At 41.6% G+C, this 19,817-nt stretch overlaps 2 protein-coding genes across 20 annotated transcripts in view; one reads left to right on the forward strand and one right to left on the reverse strand.

Annotated features, from left to right (window-relative positions):
- Window positions 1-17,471, reverse strand: part of HPS5 (HPS5 biogenesis of lysosomal organelles complex 2 subunit 2) — a 43,921-nt gene extending 26,450 nt beyond the window's left edge. For 3 of the 17 annotated variants that reach the window (XM_019037064.4, XM_055355976.2, XM_055355991.2), the window contains exons 1-8: window positions 16,878-17,199; window positions 12,671-12,827; window positions 6,827-6,937; window positions 6,301-6,365; window positions 5,657-5,849; window positions 3,867-4,000; window positions 1,081-1,293; window positions 367-438 (exon numbers count right to left, since the gene is read on the reverse strand). In XM_019037064.4, coding sequence (XP_018892609.2) covers window positions 367-438; window positions 1,081-1,293; window positions 3,867-4,000; window positions 5,657-5,849; window positions 6,301-6,365; window positions 6,827-6,937; window positions 12,671-12,778 — 896 coding nt within the window. In that variant the 5' untranslated portion in view covers window positions 12,779-12,827; window positions 16,878-17,199. Of the gene's footprint in view, window positions 1-366; window positions 439-1,080; window positions 1,294-3,866; window positions 4,001-5,656; window positions 5,850-6,300; window positions 6,366-6,826; window positions 6,938-12,670; window positions 12,828-16,877 lie in introns of all 17 variants that reach the window. The other 14 variants (XM_055355986.2, XM_055355983.2, XM_055355990.1 and 11 more) reach the window with 10 other exon arrangements.
- GTF2H1 (general transcription factor IIH subunit 1) overlaps window positions 17,125-19,817 on the forward strand; it is a 44,636-nt gene continuing 41,943 nt past the window's right edge. The window contains exon 1 of one of the 3 annotated variants that reach the window (XM_019037066.4): window positions 17,125-17,673. The gene's annotated coding sequence lies outside the window, so the exon portion shown is untranslated. Of the gene's footprint in view, window positions 17,674-19,015; window positions 19,212-19,817 lie in introns of those variants that run through there. The other 2 variants (XM_063711034.1, XM_055355992.2) reach the window with 2 other exon arrangements.

A 19,817-nucleotide genomic window follows, 5' to 3' on the forward strand; every position in this document is an offset into this window, starting at 1 on the left:
CCTGCTTGCTAAAAAAGCATACATCTGTGTGGCAGATTTTGATCTGGGACTTGCTTTCATTATAGCATCCCATTAGGTAGGGGAGGTTATGAGGAGGTTAGTAGAGCTATCTTAGCTCCAATTGTTAGAAGTTTCTTGGCAATTATAAACTCTCCAATTGGCTTGGAAAGAGAAGTGTATTTCTAGGATCTTTCCATTCCTTTTAGATACAGAACACTTCATGTAACATAATTATTTCCTAACTTTCTAAAAGTAATTTAGTGCAAAAATAACCTTAAAAAACTACTTCTGAACAAGAAACAGAGATAAAAATCTAAGTATTCTTTCCCCCCCCCCCCGCCAGAACAAAGGAAAGGAGAAACTTACCTAAGATGTAAGAGTTTGGGGAAAGACAAAGATTGGGAGGATCCAGCTGTATGATCATACTGAGGTTCTGATCTAGAAAGTAAATACATCTGTTAATGAGTTTATCTGTTAAAAGTATAACATAAAATTACACTTTTCCCAATATAGGGAAATTTTTGCCTCCAAAACAAATTCAAGAGCCTAACTGCATCTGCCCTTATTCGACTGACACTAATCATAGGAGAGGTAATTATCAAAGACTTCTTTGGTTTTTCTGAATCTTTTAATAAAAATAAAAATTCAACTTCACTCTGAAAAGATAGAATAAAATCTTTTTTTTTTTTTTTTTTTGAGACGGAGTCTCGCTCTGTCGCCCAGGCTGGAGTGCAGTGGCACAATCTCAGCTCACTGCAAGCTCCGCCTCCCTTCACACCATTCTCCCACCTCAGCCTCCCGAGTAGCTGGGACTACAGGCATGCGCCACCACACCCAGCTAAATTTTGTTTGTATTTTTGGTAGAGACGGGGTTTCACTGCGTTAGCCAGGATGGTCTCGATCTCCTGACCTCATGATCCGCCTGCCACAGCCTCCAAAAGTGCTGGGATTACAGGCGTGTGCCAACGCGCCCGGCCAGGTATAATAAAATCTTTAACACAGATAGAATATCAGAGACTTTCACCGAACCTCTATATAGAAGCTCTTCAAACAATCCCAACCAGCCATACAAATCGTTACCTTAGAGTAATCACAGGGACAGGTGGCAATGAGAGGAGTTTCTTGAACTGATGTGTACTTATAACTTCTCCATCAAAGTTCACTTCCCACATCCTAGAGCCTGGGCGAGCACAATATATCAGAGGTTGCTGGCCCCCAGAACATCTTCCAGGAAAGAAACAAGCTCCATATTCTCCATCTCTTTCCTTGTTTCCAATTTTCCAAAACTTTTCTCTAACATCCAGAAAGGAAGGGAAAGCAGATTTACTTTCAAAAAAAAGTCAAAAACAACGGCACTACAAATCAGCATGGGCATAATAACTCCACTCACAATGCCTTCTCCTTCATTCATATTAGCAATATACTGAAAAAAACAATAGAATGGAAAGATCAAAATAGGATTCTGGCTCTGATTTGCCATTAGCTATTTCTATGACAGGAAGCAAATCATTTCATATTAGTACTCAGTTTATTATCCACAGAATAAGAGGCTCAGAATTAATGTAAAGGCCCCTTCCAAATCTAAAAGGTGAGTGCTACCAAACTATTTCGTACATCCTTGAATCCTACTAATTGCTTCTAAAGTCACTTTGTAAAATGTTCTTTGGACACTCCATGGAAGCTACTAATCTAGTTCTCCAACCCTGTCTCCAAGTCACTTCCTCACCACAAACACCCAATAAACTTACGTTTTCCTCAAAAACCCAGGTCCTTCTGAAACTCTGCACCTTGGAGCATTCTGTTCCCTTAGGATTACATGAGTTAGATATATAAAAGAGCTTAGTACACTGCCTGGGAACACAGAAGGTGATAATGATGAGGGAGATGTCTCTTCCTAAAAACTCCTGTTACTTACTCTCCATGATTCCATCATTCCTCCTCAGAAACTTTCCTTGATTCCCATATATGGAATTACACGCTTCCTATGCTTTGCTTTCATAGCACTTATGATATATGGCAATTATGTCTATTTAAACAGCAGATCATGACTTTTCAGGGCAAAGGACAATTCTTATTCCTCTTTGGTTGAATTCCCAGTGTGTAGCAGTGTCAGGCCTACAAAAAGCACTCAATACATTATAGAGTTCCATAAACTCAATCTCTTTTATTGAAGAGTGATCTAATATGCTCTCTAGCATGAATTTACTAGATAACCTCAGATAATTCAACAACTACTTCTGTACTTAATTGCTTTATGAATAAAATAAAACATTTGCTTTACTTTAAGAACATAGGTGTAAGAGTGCTTTGAAATGTATACAGAGCAGTACAGGAAGTAGTGGTTTTATTACTTATACTCCTTATTTGGGAAATAAAATATATTTCTTCATTTTATATTTTCTATGGTACCTAATACAGTGCTAAGGAGCTGGAGGAACATAATAAATGTTTGCTGAGTGAAAAATGTAATCAATTCATTATCATTTGTATACTCATTAATCTTACTTTCTATTATTTTTCAAACAATACGTCACAGGCACAAAGTTGAGTATTTTCACATATGCTACCTTAGTTAATCCTTAACACTAAATTTACATGAAGCAAAGTCATATCTATCACTTTGGCTAGTCACTAGGAGTCTCAGCTTTAAAAAAAAAAAACAAAGAAACAAAAAAAAACCAAAAAACTGTTTGTTGGGAGGGAAAACAGGTTGAAACAAAAAGATTTTTTAACATAAGTATATATTTTATTATACTACACATGTCCCCAAAAACTGAATTCTAGCTAACAGAAAGCACGTCTAAACATGTTATTTTTACAGGAGGTTCTATGATACTGTCATCCAACCTTAGTTATGAAATAGGTACACAGGGGTTGATTACACAATTCTCCCTTCTTTTGTGTAGGCTCAAAACTCTCCATGATAAATTTTTAAAAGGAGATGGTCCTAAGAAATATGATAGCTGCCAGGCCCAGTGAAAAAAAGAAATGGCCAGTGAAAATTTCCTTGCAGTGAGAATGGCTGAGAACTTTGGCATAGTGATGCATAATATTCATTTCCAGCTGTCTGCTATTCTGCTCTGGTATTTCACAGCTACCTCTAATGCACTCCTTTGCCATTCATTGGATCTCTGGCTCTATCTACCCTTGAGATTTTGATGAAATACTTATCTTCATAAAGCTCTTAATTATTCTTCATCCAATTTTACCCTTTAGTAAAATTCTATTAAAATAAAACAAATCTTGAAAACAACAAAACTGAAAGAAGACTTCCTGCTTCCCCATCTAAAAACAGGCCTTTAGCCTTCTCTCATGGCACTCAGAATGTCTCACCAGCAACGGGCTCACGGAATACTTGTCTTAGTCACCCACTGGACTGTCTTAGACTCCTCTACCTCCTCTCTGCTCTCTAACATCAGCTTGCATACAACTGATTCCTTAACATCTGTATAGCCAGGGGCAGTGGTCCATGCCTATAATCCAAGCCCTTTGGGAGGCTGAGGCAGGAAGATTGCTTGAGCCCAGGAGTTCAAGACCAGCCTGGGTAACATGACAAAACCCAGTCTCTAAACAAAATACAAAAAATTAGCAGGGCATGGTGGCATGTGCCTATAGACCTAGCTACTTGAGAGGCTGAGGTAGGAGGATCGCTTGAGCCAGGGAGGTCAAGGCTGCAGTGAGCCATGATCACACCACTGCACTCCAGCCTGAGTGACAGAGTGAGACCCCATCTCAAAAAAAGAAAAAAAAGAAAAAAGAAAAAAAAATCTGTATAACTGATTGATGGGGCTTGGGGTAGATAACTTCTAAGTTCCTCCCAGTTCTAAAATTCTGCATTTCTGATGACTAATGGTTGGTCAATATACCTCTCAGTGTCACACAAGAAGGATCGAGTAAGTGAAGATATAAGTAGCCTTCCATCCAAATAATCTAACTGTACAACACAGGAGTCAACAGTTGTGATTGTCTGAACAGGAAACATCACAAAAGCAGCAGCTGCCTAAAAGGAATGTGAGAAAGAAATAAAGTTTATTTAATCATAACATACACATGCAATCTCTTCCTCTTTACCTTGTAAATGAAAATAACTTGAATAGCAAAATAAAATTTTCAAATAAGCCAAAACTTAATTTGCTCGTAAGGATATCAAAGTTCTAGTCACTTAAAAGTTGTATTAAATAATCTGGTACGTAACTGCAGAAGAGATTTCTCAAGGATCTGTTTGTGATTATCTAATCTTAGAGGTTAGAATGAAAAAGATGAAGCGAGGTTTAGAACATGTTAGTCAGGCATGGTAGCACACATCCATAATCCCAGCTACTCAGGAGGCTGAGGCAGAAGAACTGCTTGAGCCTAGGAGCTTGCGGCTGCAGTGAGCTAAGATCATGCTACTATATGCCAGCCTGGGCAACAGAGGAAGAACCTGTCTCTAGATAAATAAAGTTTTGGAGTATGTGAAAGAATTTTTCACCTGTAGATAGTACTTCTCCCTTTTAGAAAAAGACAAAATAAGTTTACTAGGGTTTCTATATTTTAGGTCCAAAATATATTAAGAATCAATTGATAACTTTGATAGGTCATGACGGCAAACCAGAAAAATATTCTGATGTGTTCATTAAAATAAAATAATTTAGCCAATAGCCAGGTGCAGTGGCTCATGTCTGTAATCCCAGCACTTTGCGAGGGCAAGGTGATTGGATCACTTGAGCCCAGGAGTCCGAGACCAGCCTGGGCAACATGGTGAAACCCTGTCTCTACAAAAGTTTTTAAAAATCAGCCAGGCGTGGTGATGCATGCCAGTAGTCCCAGCTACTCAGGAGGTTTGAGGTGGGAGGATTGCTTCAGCCCGGGCAATCAAGACTGCAGTGAGCCATGATCTCACCACTGTACTTCTGCCCGAGTGACAGAGCAAGAACCTGTCTCAAAATAAAATAAATTTAGCCAATAGTAGTTAGAGCCCTTCTTTTCTGCCAGGATCCTAAATAGAAATAAGCCAATGCGAGACAAATCCCTCTACTTCTGATGTAATGGCCGTGGAGGAGCAGGACAATGAGAAGCTGGTCTATTCTGTCTTAATGACAGACTGGAGCATTCTGTTAGGGTAACCTGAGTCTCAACCCTTCTACTCAGTAATAACTGCAGCAAGAAGCCTGAGGACCTGCAGAGCAGAGCAAAGCCAGAAGGTGTCTTCAAGATTCCATTCAAAATAAGTTATATCCATCCTGATAAAAAATATTCCCAGACCTATGAGTTTCTTCTACACAAGAAGCAGAGAAGACCAGAAGCCTGGGCAATTGGTGTCATTTCTATGTTTGTCACTTTATTCACACCAATAATAAATAGATATCTTTTCTTTCTTAATAGCCTTATACTAAAGAATGCTTTAAATGAGCCATGCAGGTGAATCAGGAAGGACTGCAATAGACAATGTGCAAAGTACTGAAGTTAGTTCACAAAAGCCATTCTGTAAAGGTATTGAGCTAACAGGCCACCATGTGTACTATATAAAGACAGGTCTCCTCAAAATCTCCAGGTTTGGACTCCGGATTAGTCTCCCAAGAAATACAGTAGATAAAATCACATCCTTTAATTGGAAGTTTTATAAGACAACACCTTGTATCTCACTACATACACAAAGAATGGGACTGCTTCTCACCTTTGCTTGTTTAGAAGTATTGAGTTTGATAGCAGAAACCTTCCCAGCATGATCACCTACAAAAACTCTAAGAATAGCTGTATCCCAGCAGAGAGCTGTGACTCTTCGGCCTTTGTGTTCTGAAGACACATACATTTGTTCCGGTTTCCCACGACGCTCTTGATTTAATTCCCAAACAACTACAAGACCTTGACTGCAAGAATTGAGTCGCAGAGGCAAACTTGGCAATGGTGAACAAGGTACAATTTTATTGCATCACAGTATCAACTATATCAAAAACATATGCAACTCTTGTTCTTCAGAAAAGAGGAAGTATTATAAAAAGTCAAGGTATTAATTTCCTTGTTTTAGTCACCAAACCAGTTTAATAGGAGAAGTTAGATGATCTAAATTATCTCTGTTCCCTTTGTCTTTTAAGGCCTTTGAAATGTTGTAACCTTAAATTAGCATTTTCTACAAATACTAGGATGACCAGCTGTCCATTCTGGTTTGCTGGGTACTGAGAGATTTCCTGAGACACAGGAGTTTCATTGTTAAAACTGGGACAATCCTAGGCAAACCAGGATGGTTGGTCACCCTAACAAACACGTGTCAATTTAAAATGCATTTGAAAAAGGACAGATAGTTTTGGAACAGATTCTTACCTGGTAGCTACAGCAACATAATCATCATCATGTAAACAACAGGCGACTTGAGAAATTGCACCTTCCTAGAGCACAAAAGAAAAAACATTTTTTAAATCTCAAGTTTTACATTATTATTATTATTTTTTTTTTTTTTTTTTTGAGACTGAGTCTCGCTCTGTTGCCCAGGCTGGGGAGCAATGGTGTGATCTCGGCTCACTGCAACCTCCACTTCCTGGGTTCAAGCGATTGTCCCGCCTCCGCCTCCCAAGTAGCTGGGATTACAGGTGCTCACCACCACGCCCAGCTAATTTTTGTGTTTTTAGTAGAGACGGGGTTTCACCATGTTGACCAAGCTGGTCTCCAACTCCTGACCTCAGGTAATCCATCTGCCTTGGCCTCCCGAAATGCTGGGATTACAGGCGTGAGACACCGCACCGAGCCAAGTTCTACATTCTTTTATTCCAAATGATTATTTATATTGGAGAAATCTGCATTTATGAAAGAGACTCCAAATGGTGTATGACAGAGCTGCCCTTAATCTTACCCTGTGTGAAAGAAAAAGCCTGTGCTTCCAGCCTTCTTTCTGAATGAGATGGAGTCCTCCTCCTGAACTGCCCAAAGCCAACCATTTCCGAGACACAGCTATGCTCGTGCACTAAAAACATGTGAAGAGAAGTGTGAGATAATCACAGCTACTTAACCAAATAGACTATCCACTGAAAATAAATACTGAGGATTTATGCATCAGGCTCCTTCCCTCACTTTACCCTCTGCCCATATGGACACAATATGACACTTATTCTCTAATTCTAGAATAGTAAAATACTGAAGAAAGAACATTTTGTTTTTAAACTTCTAAATGAATCTCACAAAGGCTGAATAGGCTCCATTGTATGAGTAATTTTCCCTTGGCAAAAGCTGGCTGTTAAGACTTCATATTTTGTGTAATTTGACTAGGTCATTCCAATGCTGACTACAACAATGGAAGACCAAGGAAGTTACCAGAAGATAAAGCAACCAGGTTAAATATTCATTCATTTAAATCATTTCTAATCTGTACAAACACCACAAAACATCCACAAGTCTTAGGGTAGGTGAGACTCCATCAGAGAATGCAGTGGTCATGCTGTGCCCAATACCCCGTGGCAAAAGTTATTAGTTGATTGACTAAGAGACATTCCCAATCTTCTTCAATTTTGTTGCTTTTCACCATAGAAGTTGGAAAACCTAAATATTCACCTTCCCAGTTCCCTAGTTGCCAAGGGTTGTCATGTAACTCAATTCTAGCTAATAAGACCAAGACTGCTGAGGCCTTGATGAAAGATGAAAGGCAGAGCCTGTAGAAAGCCTTTGCCCTTTGCCCCCACTTTCTTGAGACGTTAATGAGAACAGTAAGACTGGAGACGGGACACATATTGCAAAAGCAGCTAAAAGCTAACATATGTGCAATGGTAGAACAGGAAAAATGGGAGTCAGTTATATCATTGGGCCACTACACTAAACCCAGAACACTAACCTCCTATGAGATTATAAACATCTTTACCACGTAAGCTCCTATTAATATGTTACACCATACTGTAATTTGCAGCTGAAAAAAATGTCTAACTGATATCAAGCCTCAAAATTGTTACTCATATTACTTTGTCTATCACTTCCTATTTTCCCTTTCCTCAGATGCTAGTATTTCCTTTAGGGCAGTAGCAAAAGTATAAAAATGAAATTACTTTGGTACTGGTTATGAAACTTTGATTTTTACCACATCATTCCTGAGTTTAATCAAAATAACTCAGAGATTGAAGGAAGTACATAGTTCTTTGAATTCCAAGGACAATCAAAACACATAGTTATTGAGGGAAAAAAAAAAATAGCTCAGGGCAGTCTGAGCTATGTGAAGTATGCAGGCCCAGACAGAAATGAATATGAGATATCAGTCATGCACCCACTCTCTGCACCCATGCCTGGGGGCAATTGTTTAAAGTAATTTTGCCACTGACTAGTTGTCTCACCTGTTACCTTCATGTCACTGAAATCTGTGATACAAAGAACAACGTATAGCCAATCAATAGTTTTTGTTATTTTAATATGAGTTTTTGGTAGTAAACAACTGAGAATCTGCCTCTTCTTTTCCTTTAAAAATCCACTTGGGCTGGACAAGGTGGCTCACGCCTATAATCCCAACATTTTGGGAGGCCAGGATGTCGAGACCAGCCTGGGCAACAGAATAAGACTCCAGCCCTAATTTAAACATTTTTATTTTTAAGAAATCCAGGCCAGGCGCAGTGGCTCACGCCTGTAATCCCAATACTTTGGGAGGCCAAGGTGGGCGGATCACAAGGTTAGGAGATCGAGACCATCCTGGCCAATAAAGTGAAACCCGTCTCTACTAAAAATACAAAAATTAGCTGGGTGTGGCAGTGCGTGTCTGTAATCCCAGCTACTTGGGAGGCTGAGGCAGTAGAATCACTTGAACCCAGGAGGCGGAAGTTGCAGTGAGCCAAGATTGCGCCACTGAACTCCAGCCTGGTGACAGAGCTATACTCCGTCTCAAAAAAAAAAAAAAAAAAAAGGCCGGGTGCAGTGGCTCATGCCTGTAATTCCAGCACTTTGGGAGGCCAAGGCAGAAGGACTCACTGAGCCCAGGAGTTTGAGACCAGCCACAGCAACATAATGAAACCCTATCTCTAAAAAATATATAAAAATTAGGTAGGCCATGTGGTGTGGTACATGCCTGTAGTCCCAGCTACTTGAGAGGCTGAGGCAAGAAGACTGCCTGACGCCAGTTCAAGGCTACAGTGCACTGCAGTGTGCTATGACTCGGCTATGATGCCTGTGAATAGCCACTGCACTCCAGCTTGGGCAACATAGTAAGACCGCATCCCCCCTCCCCCGACCAGCCGTCTCAAAAAATAATCCACCCAGCACTTTGGGAGGCCGAGGCGGGCGGATTACTTGAGGCCAGGTGTTCAAGACAAGCCTGGCCAACATGGCAAAACCCCGTCTCCACTAAAAATTCAAAAATTAGCCAGGCATGGTGGTACACACCTGTAATCCTAGCCTCTCTGGTGGCTGAGGCATGAGAATCACTTGAACCCGGGAGGCAGAGTTTGCAGAGAGCTGAGATGGTGCCACTGTACTCCATCCTGGGCAACACAGCAAGACTACATCTCAAAAATAAATAAATAAATAAATAAATAATCCACTTGTAACTGCTGCTAATCAAAGTGTATATTTAAAGCAACTTTTATCTATGTTCCCAGGTTGTAATCCTCAAGCTTGGCCCTAATAAACTGTCTGCTTATATTATTTTTGCCTTTGTCTGTTTTGTTTTCTGGGTTTTTTTTAATTCCTTTTGAGATAGGGTCTTGCTGTGTCACCCAGGCTGGAATGCAGTGGAGCTATCACAGCTCACTGTAGCCTCAACCTCCCTGGCTCAAGCAATCCTCCCAACTCAGCCTTCTGAGTAGCTGGGACCACAGATACCCACCACCACGTCCAGCTGATTTTTGTATTTTTTGTAAAGATGGGGTTTTGCCATATTTCCCAAGCTGGTCTCAAACTCCTGAGCTCAACCAATCCTCCCACTTCCGCCTCCTAAATTGCTGGGATTACAGGCATGAGCCACCAAGCCAGGGCACTTGCCTCAGCTTCTTCCTCTTACGTCGACATTCTGCCCAGAGCTAACTAACTTTTGCTTTTCTCCCTAAAATGAGGGTTACACCAGACTCCCTGTTTTGGAATGACCTTAGTATAACTACATGTTATTCAAAATGTAAAGGGGTTATTGGGGCTCAGCAACCAATACCCCAAAATAGGGAGCTTTGACATGCTGACAGTTCTTAGAAGCTGCCTCAAAACCAAAGTCCCTTTAACCTTGTCTCGTTTCCACCTCTCCACCAAGCACAGAGTGGGACTCTCTCCAGAGGAATTTCCTTATCTGACCAAGAAAGCTTCTTTCCAAAGTGGGCCAGGCTCAATGGCTCATGCCTGTAATCCCAGCACTTTGGGAGGAGGCAAGAGGATTGTCTGAGGCTAGGAGTTTGGGACGAGTCTGGCCAACGTGGTGAAACTCTGTCTCTACGAAAAATACAAAAATTAGCCAGGCGTGGTGGCAGGTGCCTGTAATCCCAGCTACTCTGGAGGCTGAGGCACAAGACTCACTTGAACCCAGGAAGTGGAGGTTGCAGTAAGCCAAGATCGTGCCACTGCACTCCAGCCTAGGCAAGGGAGTGAAACTCTATCTCAAAAAAAAAAAAAAAGAAAAGAAAAAAAGAAAAAGAAAGCTTCCTTCCAAAAGAAATGCAATTGTCCTAAACCCTTTCCCTAAGGATCTCATCAAATAACCAGGAAAAATCAACCACTAGAGAAGAGACTGGGAGTCATCATCATGCCCAGATAGACTTTTCATTTATTCTTCTGAAGGTAGCTCCAAGAGTTTATCTGGGGGATTTTACCTGCATAAGTCAGATTGTTCCTATACAGCTCCATCCCTCACCTTCCCATGTCTGCCTCCCACTTGCTAGGTCTATTCATTCTCCATAATGATTTATTGCCACTCAAAACAATCATCTACGTTCTCCATATCCCCACTTCCCTATGAAAGAGGGTACACACAGCCAGGCATGGTGGCTCACTCCTGTTATCCCAGTGCTTTACGGAGGCCAAAGGCCAAGGCACATGATTGCTTGAGGCCAGGAGTTCGATGTTATCATGAGCTATGGTCTCACCACTGTACTCCAGCCTGGGCAACACAGCAAGACCCCATCTCTACAAAAACTTTAAAAATTAGCCTGACATGGTATCGAGTATGTTTAGTCCCAGCTGCTCGGGAGGATGAGGCAGGAGAATTACTTGAACCCAGGAGTTTGAGGTTACAGTGAGCTAGGATCTCCCCATTGCACTTAGGCCTGAGCAACAGATACAACCTGTTTCAAAAGAAGAAAAAAAAAAAAAAGAAAGAAAAGAAAATAAGATTTTATATGCCTTTTCTCCTATTAATCTTATTTTTAGTAGTTGATTTTCAGCAAACCTTCAGAAGATGAAGAGACAGTTTTCTCTTGGTCTTTGTGAGATATACTCATTTATACCATTTTATTTTCAATCAAATACATTACTTTCTGAGAGAAGACAGCAAGAACACTAACGGGGAAAAATGAAGCAAGTCAGTATCATGGTTTCCAGGGATGGTAAATTAGAATTCAAAAGATAGCCCAAAAAATAAATCAAGAAAGAGCTATGAAAATTATACCTCTATGTAAAGTGTCAACGTAAAAGGAAGAAGTTGAGGCCAAATTAACATTGACTTTATTTGGGCCAAGGTTGAGGATGCAGCCTAGGACACACTTCCAAGTTGCCTTGGGGAATGCTCTGGACAACAAGAAACTCAAGTTTTCAGAAGAGGCTGTTTGTCAGGAATTCTCATTGGCTTACAGCAATAACATTGATTAGTGATTGGCTATACACTTTTGAACTATGAAGTGTACTGCATTTTATCACTACTTGGTGTCAGTTAGTCTAGTGCCCACATAGCAAGTAGCCTCAAGAGGTAATTAATTAGCTCAAACAAAAGTGATAAAACCTGTAATCCCAGCACTTTGGGAGGCCGAGGCGGGCAGATCACGAGGTCAGGAGATCGAGACCATCCTGGCTAACATGGTGAAACCCCGTCTCTACTAAAAATACAAAAAATTAGCCAGACGTGGTGGCGGGCACATGTGGTCCCAGCTACTTGGGAGGCTGAGGCAGGAAAACGGTGTGAACTCGGGAGGCGGAGCATGCAGTGAGCTGAGATCACACCACTGTACTCCAGCCTGGGCAACAGAGCGAGACTCCGTCTCAAAAAAAAAAAAAAGAGTGATAAGAGACTGCTGTTTCATTCCAATGCTTCTCCGGGCCTGATAATTTTTTTTTTTTTTTTGAGAGAGTCTTACTCTGTCGCCCAGGCTACAGTGCAGTGGCATGACCTCGACTCACTGCAACCTCCACCTCCCGGGTTCAAGTGATTCTCGTGCCTCAGCTTCCCGAGTACCTGGGATTACAGGCACGTGCCACCTTGCCCAGCTAATTTTTGTATTTTTAGTAGAGATAGAGTTTCGCCATGTTGGCCAGGCTGGTCTTGAACTCCTTGCCTCAAGTGATCCACCCACCTCAGCCTCCCAAAGTGCTGGAATTACAGGTGTGAGCCACCACGCCCAGCCTGGGCCTGATAATTTAAAGGGGCTCACACTCCTCAGATAAAAAGTTTATTTTCTTCTCTTTTTCCCCCACAAAAGTATGACTAGGACAGGTAAGAACACCCAAGATTCCACTAAACGTTAAGGAACTGGAGGGTAGGGGCACAGTAACAGAGAGCACATGAAAATGAAACTGATACAAGGATCAAGAAATTCACCTTTAGACGACTGGAGTCCAGCCGCAGGGCTGAGAGTAATGGATCCAGAGATTCAAACTCTGCAAGAACATGGCTGTAGGACTCTGGTATCACTGGCACAAAAGTCATTTAGCCAGAAAGCTGAAACTTGTTGAATGATAGATACAGTATTCCTCACCTGAATAAAATCCACAAAAATATAATTTAAGAAGCCCACCATTCATTTAACATGCATTTAACAAATATGTGGGGAACATAGAGAAACATGAGAAAGTCCCCACTACACAGGGACTTAGAAAGAAAACACATAAGGTAACATTGTATGCCACAGTGTGTTTACATTGTGTCATTCCCTGACTCTAAAACTCCCAGAGTAGCAGGTACGGATTCTCAGGGCCCTCCATAATCCTATCCCCCTGTATTATCTAACAGTGTGAGTAAACAGAATAGGCAGAGTAGGATTTAGGAAAATTGGCATATCACCCTGAGGCAAAACAGCAACCTTGCTGCTGCATTTCTATGAATACTAAATCTTCTGTCTTTAGGAGTCTCTCATTAAAATGCAATCTTCTGTAAAGGCCTCAACTTATTAACTGTTATCAGCAAACCCTACAGTTATCAGCTAACAATTTAACAGTACTTTATAGGAATAGGCCAATAGACTTCTCTCTTCAACTGAGCAGGGGCTTAGTAAGTATGGTGAATGAATGAACAGATCTACTAAGTGAGAAGGTACAGGGAATTAGAGCACAAAGAAAAATAAGCGCTTCAACAAAAGAGACTAGATAGGACAGAATACGGATAAGAATACAAGGTAACAAATGCCAAATAACCAGTGAGGACTTTGTAAAGTAACACGAAAGTTTTTATGTGTTCACCTACTCTCAAATGCACTTTTTTGTCAACTTGCACCAATCTCCAGAAAAAAAGAAAAGAAAATTCTACTCATTAATTATAACTTTTCTCAATCACTTGTTACCTGCCAAATTTAGAAAGCAAATGAATACAACAGAAAAAGTCATGAACTGTTTATACATTCTTGTTGTTTGTTCATGCTTTACGTTTTTGACTTTTTTTCCAGAAACATATATATTCGATCACTCATTTATTCAACAAATTTGTACTGAGCACCCACCTACGTGCCAGACATTATTCTAGGTCCTGGAGATGATAAAATTCTAACCCTCATAGAGCATACTTTCTAGTGGCAAAACGAAGACTATATTTTTTATTGCACACACATAACACAATCTTATTTTCTGCTAGTAACAATGTTCCTAATACACCTTGACCTCTGCAAGGAGAATGTTCAGAAAAAAAAAAAAAGAAAAAAACCCAAAAAGAAACTTTCACATGCCTGTACTCAAAATATTTGAGAATTATTGACCTAAGAAAATCTTCCCTCATTGTTTTCACTCATTCATTTCATTGAGTACCTAGTAAAGTACTAGGCACAGTGGTAAAAATAAGACAAGTAAAATAATTCCAGAAGTCAGTCAGTTTATAATACGGAGGAAAAGACAAATACCACACACACACACACACACACACACACACACACACACACACACACACACATCTTATAAGGGAAACATAAGCAAACTGCTTTGTTAGAACTTTACAGGACAGAGGGATCACATTGAATTAAAGGGAACTGAAGAAAACGCTCTAAGGAAAGTAGTACTGATGCTGACTAGGCTTTTATCTCAAGGAAAAGGGAAAGGGTAGCAGGTAGGGTAGCAATAAGCAAATATATAGAGAAGAAAAAAATGCAGAATATACTAAAAGAATACAAATTTAGTCTTTGGTTGAAACAGGATACAAGCAATGGAATAATGAAAGATAAAGCTGGAATCTTAATTTGGGCCCAAGTTACAAAACACTTTGAATTTCAAACCAAAGAACCTGAACTTAACTTGGCAGGCAACAGAAAGGAATTGAAGAATTTGGTGTTGGGAGGTCACACAATTTCTGTAAAGTGCTGTGGGTGGTTAGATGCTAGAAAACAAAGACTTGAGAAAACGGGTGGGTGGTATGAAAATGAGGGTAAAACATTTCAATTACTCAAGAAGTCTGGTGGAAAAGGAGAAAACCTCTCTTGACTTATTATTGGGGAGACTCTTCAACAGATTTGTAGGTAGTAGCTAAAAGTAGAGTCTAGAACGAAAGGGACTGAAGATTCAAGAAAAAGATAAAACCATGGTACAGGATCCAAGAGATGGAAAGGAATGATAATATCATAGTGTCTCTTCTACTTGTGATCTTGAAACAAAGAAACTCTGAAGTAGGTCATTTCGCCTTAATCTCGGTAAAAAGAGAATGTCCTGGAAGTTATAATATAATGCGGGGGTGGGCAGGGGGACACACCTAGTAAGTTCTACTGAAAAGAAAAAAAGAATTTAACAGAAATGAGAATGGAAAATAAAAACAGCATAAGCAATGCCAATTCTCAGAGAAGCTGCTGAATGACAGTGTTAAACCAACTTCAACTTTATACTTTATGTTTACTCTCCCTGAAATGACTGCTTCCCTTCCAGATTTTCTTATCCAAACATACCCAGCTCTCAAGATCGCACATGAGCCCTACTTCCTAGAATTCTCAAGATGGAAAAAGATTCATAGGTAATTCAGTGAACATGTCCACCTAATTCAGAAATTAGTTTTGCCCTAGATCCCTGAACATTTTCAGCCATGGAAAGAAAGCACTCACTCTCATGAAGCTGCCAATTCCAGTCCTCCAAAGGGCTCACTATTATAAGGTTCTTTTTAACACTATGCTGAAGCCTGATCACTTAGAGCTCTACCATTATTCCTAATTGTATGTAGCTTCTACAGCTGAAGGGAACAAGCTGTCTCTTTCCAAAACAATCCTTCTGTATTTGAAAAGCATTATCAGGTCTTCTAAAAATTTAACATTCCCAGTTTCTTCATCACTCCTGACATGACATTTTCCAACCCTCTGTTCCAGTCAACCTTCTACAGAGGCACTGTAGTTTGCCTAAAAATGAGGTGCCTAGAACTGAGCGTAATACTCCTTAAGTAGTTAGATGAGCCCAGAATAGAGTAGAAACACTAACTTCCTGGATCTAGACACTAAGTTTCTATATTACAACCTAAAAACAGTATTAGTTGTGTTTAAGTGGCCATGTTACACGTTGATTCAACAGAGCAAGTGGTCAACTAAAACCCAAATAAATTGTTTACATAAATAAAATCTTCTTAGCCAGTAGCTACATACAGTAGAACTGAGCTCAAATTGAAAGCTGCTATTAATCAAATGCAACAATGGATATAAAAAGTACCTAGAAATGTACAAACAGTATAAACAGGAACAGCAGAATGCTGATAATTGTTCAAGTTGCGTTAAGTGTACATGAGGGTTCAATTTATTATCCTACTTTTGTCTGCGTTTGAAATTTTCCACAATAAAATTTTAAAAATATATACATAATATTGTACAAGCCTTCAACAGCTCCATTTCTTGAAAATCTGTTATCTCCTCCCTACCTCTTTTTCCAGCCTCATTTCCCATCTTAACCTCTCTATTCTCCAACTACATTGGACTCGACTCTTTTTTTCTTTTTCATTCCATAAACTTGCTGTGCCTCCATGGTTTAATATATGATGTTTATGGAATCTTCCCCCATTTACCAAGACCCTACCTTTCTGCAAAGCTGAGTTTAAATGTTACTTCTGTGAAGTCACTCTACCAAAAACTAAGAACATAGAAGTTGGCGACAAATGCTTAACCAAAGTAAATGAAACAACTTTTGGGAGACTGGCTTGCCCAAGGATCACAGAGTTCATAAATGGTAGAGCTGAGATTAGAATACGCGTCTCCTGAATCCAAATCTCATCTTTCCATTATCGTAAAATAGTTCAGTGTTTGTTGCTCACACATCAAATGCAAATATGTTTCTCTTTTGCCCCAGTAGGTGCGTGGAAGAAGAGGAGAAAGAAGTAAGAAAGATGGCAAAAATTGAAGAAATGAGAAGGGGAAGTTGCAGACTGCCTCATTTTCACAATGGGATCTTTCTATCCAAGAAGAAATGATCAGAAAACAACTCTCTGCCTCAGACAAATGGCGACTGACTCATTCATACATTCATTCATTCAACATTCTGAGTGCCTACTATGTTCCAGGACCTGAACACACCGCTAGAGACACAGGGATGAACAAAACACAATCCCTGCCCACAAAAAGCTCCCTGCCTAGTGGAACTACTACCTTTTTAACAGCAGTAACTTTAATATCTTGAGATTTCTTGAAAGGAGACCCAGTAACCAATTTTCAAAGCCAGGCTCACAGACCAGCAGCCCGGAGGTCCCAGCCCAGCTCCACCACATCCAGGCCAGTACCTCGCAGCTCTCAGTGGATCGGATCTTGTCTCCCGGCTTAGCGCCGGGGAACTCACCGCGCACTAAGAGCGGAACGTGAACTTCAGTCTCCCCTCGCGTTCCTCCCCTTCCTTGCTGACGTCATCCAGGAGAGCCGCGGACTGGAGACAACGCTACTAACGGCACTTCCTCATCACGTGACGAGTCACGCCCCTCCTTGCGCGTGGTCCCTCCCCCCTCAGGCCGCGGTCGCGATTACGCTCTCTACGGCCTGCGGCCGCAGGGCCGTTGCGGGCTGGAGACACGGCGCCGACTGGAACCGGAGGAGCTCTAGGCCAAATGGTTGGGCCAGCCAGGATCCCAGGACCCTTCGCCGCTCGAGACCGGAGAGAGGAAACGAAACAGGCGGGAACCCGTGGGGGAGGGAGGGAACTAGCGGAAGGTGTCATGGCGGCCGCGCTCTTGAGTCACGTGCCCAGGGCCCGCCTTGCTACTTCCGGTCACGTGCCCTCAGACTCCTCGCAGCCAGCGATGGAGGCAAGACCCCCTAGTAACAGAGGCGGTGGCTGCTGCTGCGGCCACTGGGTTTCGGCCTCTTCCCAGCAGCGGCTCTGAGAAGCGCAGCGGAACTCGACCGGATCCAACCCAGTTAGTTACTTCCTGTCTAGAGTTGTAGCTTCCACCTGGTAAGTTTAGACCGAAGAATGCAGGCGGGTGGGTGGGCGGGTGAGGAGCTGACAGGCCTGGGGGCCGCTGGACGGCGTGTATTCTACCCCTTTTCCCAGCGTCGCTGTCGCCGTCCTCCCAACGTCCAAGCCTAGCGTCTTGTTTGCCCTTATCCTGAGGCGAGGAAGAGGCGACCCCTAATCTACTTGTCTAAAGGAAACCTGCTCTTAAATTGAGAGCAGGTTTACCCAAAGCCAGGATCAGATTTGGCTTATGAGAATGAAGTGGAGGCCTCTCCCAGACAGAGAAGCCCTTCCCGTCAGGAAATGTGCTGTTGAGTCTGGGATTCTGTAAGAGAAAAGCTGTCACCTTGTTGTCTGCACACCTTTTGCTTCCGCCTGTCAATCTTACCTCTCTTAAAAACCTTAACACGTGCCAGTCCACACACTCCTAGTTTTTGGTCATTTGATTGTCGTGTAATGATGAAAAATAGACCGTGAGTACCTGGATATATGTAATTATTTTGTAAATCCCCCAGTGTTCTCAAAGGCCAAATTAAATAAGGAGGTGACTTATTTTTTTTTAAGAGACAGAGTCTTGTTCTGTCGTCCTGGCTGGAATGCAGTGGCGTGATAATAGCTCACTGTAACCTCGAATTCCTGGGCTCAAGCGATTCTCCTGCCTAGACCTCCCAAAGCGCCAGAATTATGCTACAGTGCCTGGCCCCAAATGACTCCCAAACTCCAATTTTAGCATCAGTAAAATGGGGATGGGGAAAGAAGATATGAAAAATACACCCTTTGTCCATTTGAAGACCCAGTCTTAAAAACAAACAAAAAAAAAACTGAGTGGTTTGAATGAAATATGCTTTGCAGTGAGTATTGACTCCATACAAACCAATATCCAGACTTGTGATTTTCAAACATTTTAAAGGAGTGGAACAATTTCTCCCCATGAATCTGGAACCCAATATATAAAGCAGCATGCTCTGGTGGAACTAAATTTAAGAGGGCCAGGCCCCACCACCCCACTTAACTTCTATCCTAGAGGCCACTCGTTGGAACACAGTTTGAAAACCACTGAACTGGACTTAGGTAATTAAGCCAAAGTTGCCAACCTTAAGATTTTTTAAAAGACAAAACCAGAGCAGTTGAAATGGAGAAGTCACAACTGCAGGGAAGGTAACCTCTAGTAGCAGGCCTTGGGCTTACAGAAGGACTAGACTCTGGAGAGAACTTTGTACCTGTTAGCAGGCTTAAGTCCCTCATTCAGAAAGGAGAAAAAAGAGATGGTCTGCTATCCTCACTCAGCCGACATTTTTTTTTTTTTGAGACGGAGTTTTGCTCTTGTTGCCCAGGCTGGAGTGCAATGGCGTGATCTCTGCTCACTGCAGCCTCCATCTACCGGGTTCAAGGGCTTCTCCTGCCTCAGCCTCCCCAGCGGCTGGGACCACAGGCGCACGCCACCATGCCTGGCTAATTTTTGTATTTTTAGTAGAGACGGGGTTTCACCATGTTGACCAGGCCATTCAGCCGACTTGTAGCAGTGCAACAGATTGGTAAGTTTGAGTCTCTCTTAGGTGATATTAAATACACATTGCAGTACAAATGTGAAAAAAAATCAAAGCAAATTCAGAGAGGGCTTTTGAAAAATACTAGGAAACTTGGTGCAGTGTGGGAGAAGAATCAGTTAAAAGTAGTGAAGCCAGTGACCAGCACCAGTCCTGGGTTGTGAATGCTTCCTGTGTGTACTGCCCTCAAGGCTTGTAACTTCTCCCTGCTGGTACCATGTGTCCTGCCCTCTGATAACCTGCTTCTCTGTGCTATTTTATTCCCTACCATCAGAATGTTGTCTGGCATACCTTGAGCTTTCCTAGCATTTTGGCCACCATTTATCTCTGCCTTATGGATACTGCTGATAGAGATGTCTTTGTGCCCTTCCTTTCTCTTTCCTGCCTTCAGTGTGGCAGTATCAGCCATTGACCTAGTAGTTCCTCTTTTCACCACTTTGATTACCAACTGATTACTCTTCTCTCAATTTTGGTAATATACTCTTGTCAGTATGCAGTATTTATTAGTGGATATGAGCATATTTTCCTCTGTCATGCATCTCTGTCGCATTTTCCTCCTGCCTCTTCCCTGCACTGCTGTAAAATGTACAAGTG

This window comes from Gorilla gorilla, chromosome 9 (genome assembly GCF_029281585.2).
Source record: "Gorilla gorilla gorilla isolate KB3781 chromosome 9, NHGRI_mGorGor1-v2.1_pri, whole genome shotgun sequence".
NCBI classification, from domain to species: domain Eukaryota; kingdom Metazoa; phylum Chordata; class Mammalia; order Primates; family Hominidae; genus Gorilla; species Gorilla gorilla.